The sequence below is a fragment of the Oryzias latipes genome, chromosome 9 (genome assembly GCF_002234675.1).
Source record: "Oryzias latipes chromosome 9, ASM223467v1".
NCBI lineage: Eukaryota > Metazoa > Chordata > Actinopteri > Beloniformes > Adrianichthyidae > Oryzias > Oryzias latipes.
In genome coordinates, this window is record NC_019867.2 from 17,188,031 (window position 1) to 17,206,602 (window position 18,572).

Below are 18,572 nucleotides of genomic sequence, written 5' to 3' on the forward strand. Positions count from 1 at the left end.
CTTGTGCAACAGCCCGATAGCCATCTATTATTTTTTTCTGCGCTAAGTCAAAGAGAGGACAAATCCTTCCTGTTCTGAGTGTCTGGGGATGCCTCGTTCCTTGTGGTCTGCAAAGGCGACCGCAAACCATGTTACAAAATAGCCTTTGGAGATTTATAAAACAAAAAGATGTACAGTCAGAGCTTTTCAATTAGGTTATTGGCAAGTGTGTGCATTATATCCATGTCAGAACTTTTTCTCAAACTTTAACTGATGTTGAGTTAGACACAGTTCAACATAATTGCACATTCATTCATCAAGTGAAACAAAAAATAAAAGAATATTCACATGAACAGCTGAGAACAAAAGCTCAGGGTTGTGATGGTAAAAGTTGAGTTCAGTAGCCACTTTAATGGGAAATTCATTAGATAAGTGCATTAATTTGGACTGATTAAATGTGGAAAGGGACTCATTGTTTAGTTTATCACACATAGTTAAGTTATGGCGTACTTTGAACTTTTTCAGAGGTTACAGAATATTTTTATTTCACTTCATTTGAGAAGGTGACAGCTGTAGTTGCTTTTAGAATGGAAAACTTATGTAAGAAAAAACACATATAGAACAATTTAAAGAGACAGTGTTCAAGAATTCAAAATGTTGACATGAGTTGGCTTGCAAAACATCCACATGTGTTCACAGCTGTCAGATGTCTATTAGCTGCTGAAAACTCAACTACAAACATATTTTCCTGTTAATGCTTAAAAAACACTTTTTTGTGTGAGTTTTAAACAACCCAACTACATGACAAAACAGCACAAATATCTATAATTACTTCTTTATTCTGCTTTATCTTTTCTTTTCATTTCTTTTTGGGGACTTAAACGTCCCTCATGCATATTGTGCATACAGCAGTGCTGAAGTAGTTCCTTGTTTTTTGCCAGCAGTATGAGTGTAAAATAGATTTCTGTGTGGTTGTTCACATCTGTAGAAGTGTTGATTCCCATGCGACTATACAGCGCACAGTGTAGCTCCGCCCCACTGCCTTCAGCCGCTGTGGGATTACAGCCAATGCAATCTTGAGCAACCTGCTCTGACAGAAAGAGAGAGAGAGAGGGGGGGGGGGGGGGGGGCAGACCAAAAGAAAAAGTGGGCAGTTCCTCTGGTGCACTCTGCTGGTTCCTGTAACAGTGTCACTGTTTGCTTCAGCTGCAAACAGTGCAACTGCTCCAGATGCATGCTGTGAAAGCTCTTCTTGACGGTGATACATTATTGGACAAAGCTAAATTGGGCATCAAAAACTTTTTTTTCATTAGATCCTTGAAGCTTTTTTAAATTTCGTTTTTTGTTTTTTGGGGGGGGGGACTCGTGAAAGAACTTTCAACTCCGTGGACAGTTTGGATAAATCTTTTCAGAGAACACCTTGATGACTGCCAGAGCATCCACAGATCACCGCGTCGTTGGTAATGATGAAGAGTCACTGCTTTGTTCTGAGAGCTGCTTTAGAAGACTTTCAAAAGGACTGAAAAGTTTTTTTTGATGAGGAACAAACTCAGAGATCTTCATCGTGAGCTGACAAGTCTCCATTATGTTTCTGGAGACTCAAGGTTTTTTAGGGTCATCGTGAAATTTAAACCTCTTCAGCTTGAGGTTTACTAAAGCAAGTGAAAGATGGATAACACGAACACAGATACTTACTTCCATCCTCCAGCGGATCCCTGGATCCTGGTTGTGTTGGTCAACATCATATTGATCACGGTGGTGGGAAACCTGCTGGTGATAATTGCTGTGGCCCGCACTCCTCAGCTTCAGACTTCCACAAACATCTTTATCATGTCCCTGGCTTGTGCGGATCTCATCATGGGAGTTCTTGTTGTCCCTCTTGGGGCTAGTTACGTGGTGATAGGTAAATGGGAACTTGGAACAACGCTGTGTGACATCTGGACTTCTATTGACGTTCTTTGTGTGACGGCCAGTATTGAAACACTTTGTGTCATTGCGGTGGATCGATACATAGCCATCACACGGCCGCTTAGACACAAAGTGCTACTGAGCAAGTTGCGTGCTAGAATAATAGTTTGTTTAGTGTGGCTTGTGTCCACCTTAATTTCATTTGTACCAATTATGCAAGGGTATTGGCATTCCAGTGATCACAAAGCAACAGAATGCTACGGAAATACTACCTGCTGTGACTTTGTGACCAACCCGTCTTATGCTATTTCCTCCTCTATAGTGTCTTTCTACATTCCTCTGCTCATAATGATATTTGTATACACCAGAGTCTTTGTAATAGCAGCGCGGCAGGTCAAGCTCATAGACCGGAGCAGGATGCGCTTCCAGAACGAGTGTCCTGCAGCTCAGATTGGTGCCAACATCTTGCCTTCGGTTTGTTTGAGCTCCAGCATCTGCAACAGTGCAACGAGGAAAAAGAGCACCAAGAGGAGGCCATCACGGCTAATACTTGTCAAGGAGCACAAGGCCCTAAAGACTTTGGGCATCATCATGGGGACATTCACTGTGTGCTGGCTGCCATTCTTTGTGGCCAACATCATTAATGCTTTTAAGAAAGACATTCCCGGGGATGATCTTTTTAGATTGTTGAACTGGCTGGGTTACATCAACTCTGGCCTCAATCCCATCATCTACTGCAGGAGTCCAGAGTTTCGCACTGCATTTAAGAACCTGATGGGCTGTCCTTGGTTGTCCACCATGTGGATAAATGCTTTCTATAAGGAACTGAGGACCCGCTGCTCCTGCTTTCTGTGGCAAACAGACTCAGACACAAACGGCTCTTTGCACAAATCTCCAAGTGGCAGAACTGAAGGCAGCAACAGTCTGGGCAGCCGAAGTGAGGAGGTTTCCCTTGGTCATGTGCAATCAAATGGCAGCACGCAGCTGAGTGACATCTCAGAACCAGAGCCCACATTGTAAGTTTTTATTCAATTACCTTTTCAACATTTAACTAAGTTGTCATTAGGAAAAGTTTTGTGTTGTTCTTTTTTCTCTAATATAAATATAATATAAATGTCTAATATTCCCTCTCAGAACAGCAGATTAAAACCAAAATTCAGTTTTATTGTACTCGTGATTTAAATGACCTGTTTCAATCAAAAGTGTCTGATGAAGTTCTTATTAGATATCACTGAAACAGAGAGAAGTCAGGGTGTGTTTCTTTTTGATTTTGGCTTCTGGTTTGAAACCCATCCTTCCTACTTTCTCTTGCATCAACAGTATAACATGTGACTGGAGGGAGTTCCTGGCAGGGCAGAACAGCTGTTAAAGAACAGAAAACAGTGAAGGCTGCAGACAATCAGTTTCAATTCCTTCTGTGTTTGCTTTTTTAAAAATGAAAACAGAAAAAATGAAACCATTACTATAAGGTTTTAAAAGTGTTTTAAGTTTTAAAATCCTAACATAAAGTTTTCACTGGAGGACCACAAAACAAATCTTAAAAAGTCTTATAGATACATAAGAATGCAAAAATATGTTTATTGATTATTTAAAGGTCATATTTATTCTAAAAAAATAAATTAAAGTGTTTAAGTCCACATTTGCACCCTCTGTTTGATTAGTCAACGGTGGTACAATTTATTTATAGATTCTTATAACACTGCATAGCTGATTATATTATACTATAATTTTCAGCTTTTAAAACACCAAATTCCACTATAAAGTAATAAAATGTTAAACACACAAGTCATGCTATATGTGCTGAGGCTGTAGTCAAAAGCAGTCAAGCCCTTACTCTTACAAGGCTGCACAGATGTGCGGAGGGAACCAGTTTAATTCCTAAAATAAGAAGTAGAAAAAGAGGAAGTGACACAAGACAGCAAAAAACTAAAAAGGACCCAAAGATTTTTTTAATGTAGAAGTTTTAGGGTTGACTTGATTATGATTGATCCTCAGAATAATATATTTAACTTTAAACTTCCACAACCTTTTCACCAAATTTTACAGAACATTGTAGTCAAAGTATTCAACAAATGTAGAAATACTTGCCTTGTTTTTTATTTAAATCAAGTATATTTGCATATATAAAAGCAGAACTTGTACTGATAAAATGGGGTAATGGGTATTTATAGATTAAAGGTAAAAAAAAAACTATGACACAGATCTGACCTTTTTAATAATTTCTGATTTCTTAATCTGAAATTGTTTGACATATTAGAAGACAGTGTTCTGTGATGTTAAAGAGGGAGCTAAATATTCTCTCAAGGTGCACCATGGGAAATGTTTAAGGTTGCATTGGCAGTCCTTATGACACATTCATGCTTGTTGCTAAATTTTGTCAGTCTATCAGTCTGCCTGTCAGTGGGCCTCAGTGCGCCCTGCCCAGCACCCCCTGCAGCAGATAAATCTTTATCACTCATGCTCAAGACTTCCCACAGAGCTAGACAAACTGTTTACAAGATTAACAACCAATGAAAATGTCGCTGGGTAGATTGGGCTAAGTGAGCCCTGATGACAGTACATTTGATTCATTACTGTTTTTATTCAGAAGCTGACAGCATAACCAGCTTTTGAACAGTGGAAGTGATCGTGTGATATGATGGCCACAGATTGTGGAATAACTGTGCCACTTATATAACTGTAAAACTTACCATGAAAATAATCAATTAATTTTTCTTAACTGCTAAACAGTTTTTGAAAATTAAAGAAAAAAGCATTCCAATATTTTTTACTTTTTTTTAAATAAGTTGCTTTAGCTGTTGATATTTTTAGATATTTTCTGTAGCAAAGAGTTAAAGGTTCCCCGGTTAAAAAGATTTGTACAAAGTCTTTGCTTGATGCATTTTTAATTCCTAAAACTCAAATTAAAATCAGTAAATTATTTGTGTGTTAGATCTTTAGTTTGATCGCCTAATGTTTCTTAAATGACTTTTTGATATCACTATTGGAGAGCTTAGTCTCAAAAAGCCGTTACACTGTCATGCGCACCCCCATAAAAAATCTAGTTTTATGGACAGAGGAAGTGTGGTCTTAAATATTTACCTCACAAGCTATATGTCTCTTTTTTTTCTTTTTTCTTTTCACAGACATCAATGAATGTACGTTACAAAGGATATTTAAAGGTTTCTAAATGTCTTCCATAAAAGGAGAGTGGTGTGGGCTGCTGTAAATCACCCCAAGGGGAAGGCTTAGCCGGCTCACCCGGCGCTTTAAGTAGGATAACAAATGTAAGTGAGAGCTGGCCTTTAAAGGCTGACAGGTTTAGAGGGGTAAATGAAAGGAAATGACACGTTGTCACTTTGGAGAGCCAACATTGCCAGCTTGAGCAGCTGGTAGAGGAACTCTTTTATTCATTTAAATATTTATTTACAGCGTCTGATCACATAAAAGCACAACTGGGGACTTTAAAGACTGATACAGCACGGGATAGCGGGGTTGTTGAGCCACAAGCTAAGGAATTGCTGGGCTGATAAAGTGAGAGATCCAGCCACTTAGATAAGTAGTAACGAAAGGAAGGGCTTCCTCGCTCTGTGAAGTACAGACCAATAGTTACTTTGGTCTCATGGAGTTACATGCTGGCACATCAGCACTGCCCTTATCAACATCCAGAGTAACCTTCTGCTTGTGTCACGCACATGCCAGGCCAGATGATATTCTCAGTTCTTCCCCTCACAGTATCCCCTTCTGCATGAATGCAAGTGTGTTTTTGAGTCAAGAATAAACATCATTAATCGAAAATTTTCAAACGTGGTTCGTGTTTGCGATGTTTTATGCCACTCACTAATCAAGGGGAACCAATAGTTTTATTTTAAAGAGTAAAATTGTCCAGAATATAAAAAAAGTCTGATCAAAGCATTTATCAGATAATTTCGTGTTCTTGCCTAAAGCTAGAATAGTGTTCTGCATCTGTCTACTTGAAAAACTGGAGCGATAAAAGCATAAATCAGTGAGTTCATGATTACCAAGCTCAACATGAAGTGAAAAATAGCATCACAGACACACACGTATCAGAAACAACCTATTAAAGAGAGTTAAAGCTATGAGTCTTAATGTTACTTAGTAAAAAATGTTTAGAAAAGCAAGACATTTAGTGTCTGTGAACTGGCATTATTATATTTGTTTTTTAACCCATAAGAACTAATGGTGACATCAATGTAATGCTACGTTCCCACCAGGCATGTGACGCACATTCAAGAACACGCTAAACATGCGTTCTTGAACGCGCTTTCAGCATTGGGTGTTCACACCAGACAAAGAGGGGGGGGGAGAGGTTCTTCTTCTTTTTCTTTTTTTACTGTTTACTAGCGCATGTCTTCCACCTACAGTTGGAAGACGCTTGGTGTGAAACGTCTAAGTGGTGCAAATCTTGCAAATCTTACTCCAGGCTTTTTCTTTTTGAAAGACTTGGTGTCACAGAATTCTGGTCGGACACAAACCACATTTATTAATTTCTCCTCCATGATACATTTTTAAATGGTTGGCACTTCTTCAAATTAAAAAGGACCCCACCCATACATCACTGCCAAATCTGAGGGGCCACTTGGTCTGTGGTATATCCCACTTAATTCTCTTTTTAGGAAAAACTGGTCTGGGTTCTTATGGGTTAAAATAGAAATTTCTAAATAAATAAAAGTAAACAAGCCAGTAGTTCCGGTATCTTTCATCCTGTCAGCTTGTGTCCCTGATGTGAATTTAAATATAAACTGATATGATTATGGAGAGTGATGTGGCAGGAAGACATTTGCAGTGTTAATGAGAGTTAAAGCATTAGGTTGATGACTTCTAATAATTTTTTCCAGTCAAATAATAACACTTCAAAAGTATTCAGCAGGAATGTGGTCTTAATAAACTTGGCATCATCAGCTTAGGCTTTGAGTGACTTTGCAAGGACAAGTTGTGTCATAATGTGAGCTAAATAAGTACTTATAATTGCATTTCCCCCTCAAGCATGACATATCTTCCCAGAGGGCTTCATTAATGAAGGTTTTGTTAAGCATAGAAATAACAAACAAAGACACTTTTAGAAAGTTTTTAATTGTTTTCGAGCCACTTTGCATGCAGCACAGGTTGATCTTGTGCAGAGCAAAAATGGTAATTTGTAAAGTGTTCGCTGCAGAGATAGCGAGTGACAGGTTTTTTCTGCTGTGCAACACTAAATTGCTGCTGAAGACGAAAGGGCCATGTGATCTAAACAGCAGCAAGACAGAGAATGTTCTGCACTGACCATATGTAATTAGGCACGCATTAACCCAGCTCTGTGTTTTGAATGTGTGACAGGCTGCTTCCTGTGCTATAAACTGTTAAATCTGAAGCATTTGTTTGCAGTAGGCTTGCGGTCCTTGCAATGAAGCTGTGAATGTTACCTTGTGAACCAAGTCATCACTTAGCTTAGAGTGAAACACACAAAAAAGGAGCTAAACAATGAATTGCACAACGCAAAACATAGAAGTGCTGCAGTACTTCCCTCCATGTTCAAGTGAAAGGGCTTGAGCCAAAACACTGAGAGGAACTTTAACCCTTGTGCTATCTTAGATTACCCCACCCTTACATTGACGTGTTCTCCCTACCATGACAAAGGTGGATAAAGGTGGAAAGATTTCATGTAATCCATGGAAACCAGTGAAGATCACAAATCATTGAAGAAAAAAGGTTCAGCGCACTGTCTAGTGGGTCTAGATGACCCAACTCCCAATGGTAAAGTGCCTAGGATAGCACAAGGGTTAAGCACAGGCACCCAGAGGCTGACAAAAAAACTGGCATGGCACAAGTTTGAGCTTTTCATGTTTACACAGATTTTTTTTTTAAAGCAAAATAAGTATAAACACTAGCCATCCTGTAGCTAATATTAGCAGCACATCAATTGTAATCTATGAGGAACAAGACTGTGAGTCAAAATATAAAACAATGTGATTCACTTAGTGATTCAATAAAAAAATTTAAAACAAGTAAAAAAAACAATTTTTCAAAAAAAGTTGAAAAAAATGACAATTGGTGAAATAGAATAATTTAAAGTAAAACTATTTATTTAAAATATTTAACAGGAAATTGTGGCTTAGATTAATTTCAAACTTTCTCGAGAGATTTGTTTGCTTTTTGAATTTTTTTTATCATCACATTTACTTTATCTTTTTGTATAATACAAAATTATTAGTTATGAATGACTTATACATAAAGTTTGTTTACAGATCTTGCCACACAGTTTCACTTTTAACTACATCAGGAAATATTTGACCTACAAAACTTGTTTATAAATTATTTTAACAGAGTATTATCCTTACAATGCCCATGCCAACTGATTTTCCCATCAGCTATAAGAGGTCAGATTCCAGAAAACAATAGAAATTCTGATGAAAGCACGGTACAAATGCTTTCCTGCATGCTCTTTTCCTACACACATTTGAACTTCTGTAAAGCTTACAGTTCAAGGTAGTTTATGTCTTCCTGTACAGACATGCAGAGTGACTGTGATACCATCAGAATGTGTGTCTCGTTGAGAGCAGATTTCACACAGAAGAGAAGGATCAAGGAATATTCTATAGTTAACAGAAAAAAGGGGAAAACTGAAGCAGTGATGCTCACACCGCTTAACACACATACGAACTCTCTCTCAAACACACAAACAGTTCCCACAAACAGTTTGTCAGCCAACAAACTGCGGCTGTTTGTTTATTTTTATGTCTGTTTGCTTGTTTTAATCTGATAACTTCTGTTCAGGGTTTGTCCAAGACATGCCACAAGATACAAAGTAAAGAAACTTGACACTTGATGTCGCACCCGACACCAGGAGCCCTAGGCCTATTTATACATGCACTGATATTTTTTGGGAAACTAGGTGAATATGCAAGAATGGGTTTGATTGTTCTCTTCATACATGATTGACTGGGGATAATAGCTTTTCTCTACGTGCAATGCATGAATACCATCCAACAGGTAAACCTGCATTTTACCTGTGATAGACTTCAGATCATTTACACAGCTCTAAAAAAAGAACTAAATAAATATACAAACTTCCTGGAGGGTGGGGCAGAAACTGAGTTTTGACCTGGACTTTGGGATTTCCACCCAAATTCTATTTCTGTCTAATACAAAGTTATGACAACCCTACTTACAAAAGTTTATGTTAGGCTTTATCTGCTTAATTAATGGACCATATATGGTTACATATATCAGAATCAGAATCAGAATTACTTTATTGATCCCACATGTGGGAAATTTGTTCGGTAAGTAGCAAATGACAGCATTGTAAACATAAGACCAAAAAAAAGAATAAGAATAGTATAAAAACAAAAAAATATAACATAAATGTAAAACAATAAGGTGGTATAATTTAAAATATAAAAAGCTATTTACAGACAGTGCAGTTAAATTATGTGCACAAAAAAATGTGCAAAAAAGAAAAAATGTGCAAAGGTTATCTGTTGCATTGTGAGTTATTGCACAGGGTTTTTGTATTGGGTATGAATGATTTCTGGTACTGGGCAGTTTTGGAGCGGAGCTGTCTGAGCCTCCTAGAGAGGAGCTCCACTGTTTGTCCAGAACAGGGTGGAGAGGATGCTCTTGGTTGTCCATGATGGATAAGAGCTTGTTCAGTTACCTCCTCTCCATCACTGCTTCAAATGTTTCCTGTTTGCAGCCAATTAGGCTCCTGCATGATGGGCTAAGGTGTTAGAGAGTTAGACTTTGGTTGGTTTAGGTTAGAGTCAGACTGCATATGTTGTAGTTAAAAGTTTAATGAGATGACTGCCCAAACATATATGTGTATGCTATGTGCCCTGAAAAGAAAATCTCCCACGATTCTTCAGCAATTCATGTTCCTCTGGAACCTTGGAAAATAACCATCCTTCTGCCTAAAAAGGCAAACATGTGTGAGATGCTCACATCATTATGAATGCTATTTTTGTTTGTTCCTCACATTAGATAAACAAATGTAAACAACATAGACAGGGCAAAAGTTAATTTCTCCCCACCAGTTTAGGAATGATCCTATGACAATGATCCTATGTACAAAGTGTATTTATATATTTGTCTCCATGTTAGGACGCCCTGTTAATATTTTGGTCTCTTTTCAGTTACATTTTACAAGAAAACCACGGATGAGCTGTAAGATGGACTTCTTCTCCAGAAGACTGTGATTCCTGCAAAGTCTGACGCCAAACAACAGTGAACAGTGAAGACAAGCTAAAAGACACGAATCCCAATAGAGAAAGACATTTAAGCACTGTGACTGCCTTTAATATTTTTTTTGTGGACCAGATATGGAATGGTTCTTTGCAGACATTTAATGAAACCCTGTGAGCGCCTCAGTCATTTACATATTGTTTACAAAAAATGAAAAAATAAACCCTTTGTAAGAAAAATGCAAATACTTTATGAGTTCCTGAAAATGCTCAGATGAAATGTACAGTGTGTTGCTTTCGGTTTCAAAAGTTTGTTATCGTGTAAGAATATATTATCTAATAAGTTATATATTTATTATACACTGAATCTGTAGCAAAGTACAAAGTTTGACTGGGCTGTCTTTAACTGTTGGAACCTTTTTATGTATTTTCAGTGTAGTAGTCAAACGTATGTGCTATTTCTTTAAACACTCTCTTACAATCTATTCAGTTCCATGTCTGTTTAAGCCAGGGCTGCATGTACGCACACACAGCTGATCTTCAACCCCTTTCGGGGCTTCATATACGCACAATTCATCTTCAACCCCCTCTGGGGCTTCATATACGCACAGTTGATCTTCAACCCCCTCATCTATCCTAAATTAAAATATGGCTGGTAGAAAACTGCTGATGAAATTTAAAGCTAAGACACTTGTTAGATAATATGGACAAGAGTTTGTCGTTGTATAGAATAGAACAAGGTACAGTATTCTAAACTGCAAGAACATGTATGAAAATGAATTACTTTATGCCATGATGTCAAACTTTTTGTGCCTTTTGTAAAGCGACTATATAAGCTCCATAAGACACTAAAATAAAGTAAATATAAAAATTAGTGTTTGTCTTTCAAGCTACCTTTTTCTGCAACAACGTATCAGATTAATGATTTCTTTTTTGAATATTTCTTTTTCTTCTTTCAGTTATTTTATATTTTTATTTTAACTAACTGTGATTACCTTACACAGGTCACGTGGAAAAAAATTCACTCAGGAAGTAAATTTTGTCTAAAAGGACTGAAATAATAAATACAATGACATTTTTTTTGTCAATTAAAAAAGACAATTGGCTTCAAAAATAACAATTAAATCAAATAACTAATTTACAATAGTTATTTGAGATTTACTAGTGTTAATCTCAAGTGTTTAAAGTTTACATTTACCACTTAATGTTTTTTTCTTATTGTTGTAATTTGTTTTTTTCTTGAAATTTTCTTGACACTGATTTAGAGAGAGCTGCAATTTGCAAGTAATACTTTTTTCCCTTCTTTAAAAAGAAGGGATAAAAAGAAGGAGGACAAAGTAATGAGGATTGTGTACCTTGCTTTCATTCCTGCTTCTTATCCTTAATGACCCCTTGGATTTATCTTGGGAGGCCCTCAGGAGTCCCGGATTGCACACCGGGAGCCACTGTTCCACAACATTAAGTTCCATAAAACAGTTCTCCATGTGAGTGCAAGATATTAAAGTGTCTGTTGTTTTTAATCACTTTAAGTAACCAGGACCACACTGGAATTACTCTCATCGCCTGTGTTTGTTTGGGGAGAAGGGATAGTCTTATATTTTAAGAAGAATTCATAAAATGTAGAACTCTACAAAAAGTAAACCACGACCAGAATACCAGACGTTTGAAAATAAACACTGACTGAGCTCAGCGCAGCCAGATGGGAGCGACTACACAAAGATCATCCAGCACGAGGCCACAATAACTTCAGAGTGGAAACAATTATCCTGTCTGAAGTAAGGCCGCAGTCTTATCAGCTGATTCCTGCTACAATGCTTGACAAGAGTACAAGTAGATTGGAATCAGCTTTTAATGTTTGTTTCAGGAAAATAAAAGATGGGATTTGATTTGCTATAGATACAAACTGTTGGTTGTTTTGTTTACATTTAATTCAAATTCAAATTCAAATTCAACTTTATTTATATAGCGCTTTTCATGCTTCATAGCATCTCAAAGTGCTTACCAAAGGAAAAAAAAACAAAAAAAAAACAAATAAGATAAAAAAATATATATTTTAGTTCAAATAATAAACAAAGTAAAAAGAATGAAAAAATAATAAAAATAAAAATAAATGCAAATAATGGAATAAGGTCTTCCTCCTGTGAGCACATGGGGTATGCTAATGGGGTATGCTAATGAAAATCAAAATACGTTTTTCCATTTTTCTTTCTTTTGTAAAGTTTTATTTAAAAATCCAATCCAAAAATAAATTTCAAACAGCAGCTTTCTTTTTTTCTTTTTTGGGTGGTGGTGGTGGTGGGGTGTGTGTGTGTAACCCTTGTGCTATCTTAGTCACTTTAACGTTGGGAGTTGGGTCATCTAGACACACTAGACAGTGCTCTGAACCTGTTTTCTTCAATGATTTGTGATCTTCACTGGTGTCCATGGGTTACATGAAATCTTTCCACCTTTATCCACCTTTGTTGTGGTAGGAATAACACGTCAATGTAAGGGTGGGGTCATCTAAGATAGCACAAGGGTCAAACCTCCTCAGGGAGGTGCAATACCCACTTCAACACCACTTCTATTTTGCTTTTCAAAATAAGAAAACATGTGAGTTCTTTTCAGGTTATCAATGCGATGCAATCAATCACCGGGAACCAGAGCAAGAAAAACTTTTTGCACTTCAAGTTACAGTTTATCAGTGTCAAGCGTGTCAAATAAAAAAATTGAGACTTCAATTGCATTTCTCACTCTGCTTTTTTATTTAACTGTTCTTTTTATATAAAGTAATGAAAACAAATGTTTCTAGGTTGTATTCTTAAGTGCTTTTCTTTAGAATTTCTTTGTTCTAAATATCTTTTCAGGTATCTGTTTTCTCATTGTATTAAAACCAACGTTTTGCAATAAAAAGCATTAAAAACACTAAGAATAAAGAATATTTTTTAAAGTAAAAAATATATTAAATAAGGCAGAAATTAATATGAAAAGTGATGAGTAACTTGGTCAACCTGATACTTAAACCAGTTAACGATTTATTTTTTTCTGAAATGTCACACAAATATAATATTTAAATATAAATAATAAAGGTTTTAAATATTTTCTGGGATTAGAAGAGGATTTTGTTTTTCATTTCTGTTAAAACCTCCAAATATTTTTGTTGTTTCATTATTTGAATCAAAGTTTTAAGCTCAACAGGAGAAACTGGAAGAACAGACACAACAAAGAGTCACAGCTCAAGCCTCAAGTAAATCATAAATCCCAACCAGCTTTTTTTTATTTTTGTCATTTTCAATCCTAATTAAAAAACAATAAAAATAATCATGCATGAGCTTAAACCTGAATAAATGTATGTACTGTTGTTTTACTGAACACTCATCAAATCAAAACAAGGCTGAGAAAAAAATGATGATCACTCAATGTCTGAACTGTTGAGACATCAGGGTAGACGAAAATATCGTTTGTTTTCCTTCATAAGTAACAATGGCTGATTCATGATGATTTCATGCAGGAATCAGTGTTGTGTACCATGGAGACCTTTTGCCCACTATTCTCAAGCTGTCTAATCAAGGTGGTTTTATGTTGTTGCTGTACACCTAATCGATTATGATTTACAGTGAGCCTCAAACTGGTCATGCATATGTTACATGTTATAAACATGTATGAACATTTTTGTGAGCAGACAGAGTTCTGCTCAGAGAGGCTGGAAGGAAAAAAAAAAAAACGTGAGTCTGGAACAAAGTTTTCCGTAACTGACATCCCCTTAATTTGGTTGCAAATCAATTCACCACTGTAGTAGCGTGCGCATTAAGATTCCTAAGCAATGATTTATTCAGTCTGATCTAATCACGCTGATAAAGACTTGATTAGTTCCTAATACAAGCATAGGAAGTCTGCAGTTTATCTCACACTAATCCATGCATTAAAAGTTGTAACTTTAATAAAAATAGTCAATGATTTTCTGGAAAATCTTTAGTCTTTTTCTTCTTTTCCTCGTCTTGTCTGTTCATGCAAATCTTACACTTGAGTAAATACAAATGTCTGTCTAATGCAACTATTTCAAAGGGATCTGAGCCTCAGATTTCCCACACCATCTTCCTCAGTACACATGTTTTTTCAGAAAACATTTTAAAAGAAAATCGTTTAACAACAGACCAAGCTATCAAATCCAGTGTGCATATTTTCTATTAAATATTTTATTTCTAGTTGTCAGTTTGTAAAAAAAAAAAGCACTTAAAAGCATTTTTCCTGCAATCAGAGAAATGTTGTTTTCCCTCCTTTGGGTAGTACCTTTTAGGACATAATGTGCTGCAGTGAGCAGCTGTGAAAACACTACATGTCTTTATCTGGAGCTAAAAAGAGTGTACAATCATCAGCTCAATGTATTTAAGCTAAAACCCATAATTCTGAGCTGTCACTCATTAATCATAAATAGAAATTCATGAGTTGAGAACTGTGTTAAAAGAGCACAATTCAAAACACTTCCCTTAAGAATTTGTTTTATTTTAGGAAAGGGTAAAATCAAATATCTGCTAACAACACTGACACCCCAATTCCCAGAGGCCTGCTCACGGTTGTCAGGAGCACAGCAGACAATACAATCTGATTAGCTGATTAATTCTTTCTTTTAAGACTCTTCTCCAACTAATTCATTCGTTCAAGTGGCAGCTAGACACAGCCATCTACTGCCACCTAGTGTAGTCATTTCTGAATCCCTGCTTCACACATTGAGGTAAAAATGCTGCTCTCTTTTTTGTATCAGAGCTGTGAGGTGTTAAATTTGACTTCAGATTTCCATCTACTGTGAAATTGCATTTCCCTTCTTATTAATTTGTTGCCCAAGTGGAAAAACTGAGCAAAGTCTCAGAAACATCCTGTCAGGGCTCACATTGTGTGTCAAATGTGTCTTTATTCAACAAGGAAAACTGCAATTACTTGGACTAACAAGGGAAAGATATTATTTTTGTTATCTTAAGTGAAGTAAAATCCTTTGTAATGAATAAAAAGCAGATTTCCTTTCTTTAAAATGATGCAAAGTCTTTGGGGGAAAAAAGCAGCATGTGAAGGAAATACCAATTTTATCGAGCTCTAATGCACATGAAGAAAACAAGGAGTTACAGTTTGGAATTTTGACTCTGCCCACTCCTTATTTATTATTTGTTAATGAGGAACCTTCAAACCGTAATGAGGACAGGAAGAGTTGATTATACAAATCATCTCCTGAGTCACCTGGACTGTTTTTATGTTCAATGAAATTGCAAACTAAAGCTTTCTTTTACAATGGCCCAACTTATCTATTGATGGGTCACTGTGAAAGCCAAGGTAAACTCACCAGAGCCACAAATTTACAGAGTGACAAACTTATCTGCCATCGTTGCCTTGGGGACAGTTTCCCAATACGTGCTGTGGCTTAGCAACAGGGCCTTTACAAAGACACGGCAGCTTGCACGCTGCTCTGTTTAACTGGGTTCAGCATGGGCTGACCCAGCAGCAGCCCTAATGAAAAGAGGGTCCTCCAAAACTTAGTCTAAAGAGACTGTCCATTCATGTTTACCATTAGTAAAAAACGAAAACAAAAAATCTAGGTGGCTGTCTACTTAAAATGAAGAATTCATGCTTGCTTCTCTGGTAGAGAGACATGAGTCTGCCTGTTTAATTGTGCAGTCATCCTTTTAATTGTATAATCAGGTTTTATTTGTTTACTTGGTTTCCAAAGAAAAGATGTAGCCTTATTGCAGTGGTTTGAGGTTGGGTTTTCTACCACAAATGCTGGGGCCTCCTGGTTTGCAAATAACAGATTATTTTCATTAAGGCCTGCATGAGAATGAGATGTGCTATCCTACATCCCACCTGTTCCCTATTCCCACTGCTGCAGTAAAGTTCCCACTGAGACTGAAATGACTATTAGAGGCAATGTTTGCAAGTGGTATTAATATTCATGAAACCCTTTATGTCCACAAACTCTATAAAGACTGATATATATTTAAAGACGGCAAGTAATAGAGTTCCGAAAAATCTCTTTTTCAGCGACTGTTCTTAAAGAAAATCTGATAACAATTGTACATTTGTGGATATTTCATCTATTTAAATATTACATTTTCATATTGAATACTGCTTAGATGACTTAAGTACAGTTGTGTCCATCTGTTCAAAAAATGATTATTTTCAAATAAAAGTGAAATTCTTTGAAATAAGATCAAGATAAGATTTTATTTTTGTAAAAAAAGGACTATCAGTGGTACGATTTCCTGTTCTTTTGTTTCATAAAAACATTACCAGGTAGAACTCCAGTTTCTCTTTTCCTCCCACAGTTGACGGTATTATAAAGGTTTTATAGGATCTGTTACATTGACAATAAAAGTTTGTTTTGTTTGTCTCAGCAATGCCCCCTAATGGATTGGTAGAACACATCGCCTATGTAAATTAAAGTCCACTGACAATTAAAGTTCCCTGACTAAAAAAGAAGTGTTGCCAAATTTCTAAAAGGTCTATTGCATTGTAGAAAAAAGGGACGATCTGATTTCCATTCAAAGATAATGTTTAAAAAGTAAAAAAATTTGACTTAAAAGCGGAACTTCCTCACAAAATGTGAAATAAAGACAAAAAATGAAAAAACAGATTCATGTTGTTTGAAGTCTATTTTTGAAGATGGGATGCTTTCATTTTCTAGTTGGTTTTCATTCATCTGTGCAAAGAACTCATGCCAAATTAATTTGTCAAATGAAATTAATAAAAAATACGCTGCCAACAAATTAAACTGTTGTTTTCTTTCTTTTTGTGCAGTGTGAATGTACTGACCCTCTATAAAACAAATAATATCTCAAATGTACATCATGCAAGCACAGTCCTTTACATCTTTTAGGTTTTGGGGAATGACTTTGTAAAATTTATTTTTTTTCAAAGCATATTCTGCTAAATGCAAACTGTTGAGCTATTCTAAAGTAGTTTTCTATGAGGTCTGATCTAAATCTTTTTGAATATCTAAGGAGCTGAAAGATGGCATCTAAAGGTGGTTCCCTTCAAAACTAATCATTTAGCAGTTTGCTCAAGAGAAGTGGACCACAGTATCTCCTCACAGTAGCAGAATTGTCATTGGTATCAAAATTACCAGAAAAAAAATATTGCGTATCTTAAAAGCTTTTGGAGTGTTTTTTTTTTTTTTGTCAAAGTATGTAAGTTGCGGTCTGTCAAACAATATTGAAAAACAATGTCTGATTTTATTTGGATGAGTTTCAGTTAACTTTTCTAATTTTTAAGATATTTCAGCAACAATTTTTACAGGGGGGTACCAGCAATTTGGAAATCTTAACTGTTCACTGGAGATATCAACAAGCTGAGACGTGTTGACATCCTGTGTATGACTTCATCGTTGTCAAGCGAATTAGTAAGTTAAAGTTAGTTTGAATTTTTCTGTAGAATTTATGAGTGCCATCTTTCCTTTTTCATTACATTTTTCATCTACTTTGCTAGCTGATGCACACTTACATGCCAGAAATAGCCACTTACCCAGTTAAGTTAATGAATTCTAATCACGTCCATGGCTGCAGGTGTTTGCAATTATGCACCTCTGCATGCAGAAAACATTTCTGAAAAACTGCCACGAAGAGCTAAGACTGAGCTGGGCCTTCTCGTGCAACACCAGTATCTAACCTCACAAATGGGCTTCTGGAAAAACAGCCAGCTACTTCAGGAAATGCATTTCTAAATCTACGGAAAGGAGGATTTTTAAGAAGCATTTTTAAAATAAACATTCTAACAAATAAGCATTTGGACTCTCTTTTTTGTTTCTTAACATAACAATTGTTGCTTTATATTTGTTTGCGGCTCATTTGTTTCTTCATTCCACCTCTGTTGACGTTGGCCGTTTTGGTTCAGCTGTTCCACCCAGAGGACAGATTGTATTCAGACTGAGGAATCTCAGAGGGAGCCAAAGCCCAGTCTGATTGGAAACAAACCAAGACCACCTCCAAAATGGGTTCGAGGGCCTTTCCTGGCCCCAGACCCGGGTCCACCTTGGATGTATTCAGACTGAAAATTTGTTTTGGATTATCAGGGGAAACGAACTCTGGTTCACTTTAAGTGAACCAAATGTGTCCAGTCTGAATACACCCTGAGTCTAATGCTTGCTAATATAGAAGTAGATCTGTCTTAACATCCAGAAACATGTCTTTTTTTTATTTCTGTGCTGCTTTACATTTTAAGATTTCTAATCTCTTAGTTTGTTATAAATTTGGGGTTTTTCCCCCCTCATTTTTTCTGATTTGAAGATACATTCTAAAAAGCATGATCTCATCAGGCCTCACCAGATTGTGACAAATGTTCTAAAAGAAGTTCAAAAATGGCTGAAAGCCTTTCAGGGGGTTGTCCTTTTTAAAATGAGAGTTGAAATGCACTTATACTGTCTCCATTTTAGAATTGAGAACTTTACCAAAACAATTTGTCATGACTTGTTAGACTAGATAGACCCAGACGCTGGAACCCGGAAGGAAGATACAGGTAAGTTAAGAGGGAAGTAATGGAGTTTATTATCTCTGGTGTGGTTTAGGAGTT

At 36.4% G+C, this 18,572-nt stretch overlaps 1 protein-coding gene across 2 annotated transcripts; it reads left to right on the forward strand.

Annotated features, from left to right (window-relative positions):
• Window positions 1-1,164: 1,164 nt before the first annotated feature.
• Window positions 1,165-10,917, forward strand: LOC101174028 (beta-2 adrenergic receptor). Of its 2 annotated transcripts, XR_002873866.1 has the most exons (3): window positions 1,165-2,903; window positions 5,013-5,153; window positions 9,996-10,917. XR_002873866.1 is itself a non-coding variant. In XM_004072670.4 (2 exons), the coding sequence occupies exons 1-2, from the start codon at window positions 1,648-1,650 to the stop codon at window positions 10,021-10,023; spliced, it is 1,284 nt and encodes a 427-aa protein (XP_004072718.2). In that variant the 5' UTR covers window positions 1,165-1,647; the 3' UTR covers window positions 10,024-10,917. The 2 variants fall into 2 exon arrangements, 1 of the variants encoding a protein (XP_004072718.2); XM_004072670.4 differs by lacking the exon at window positions 5,013-5,153.
• Window positions 10,918-18,572: the final 7,655 nt, after the last annotated feature.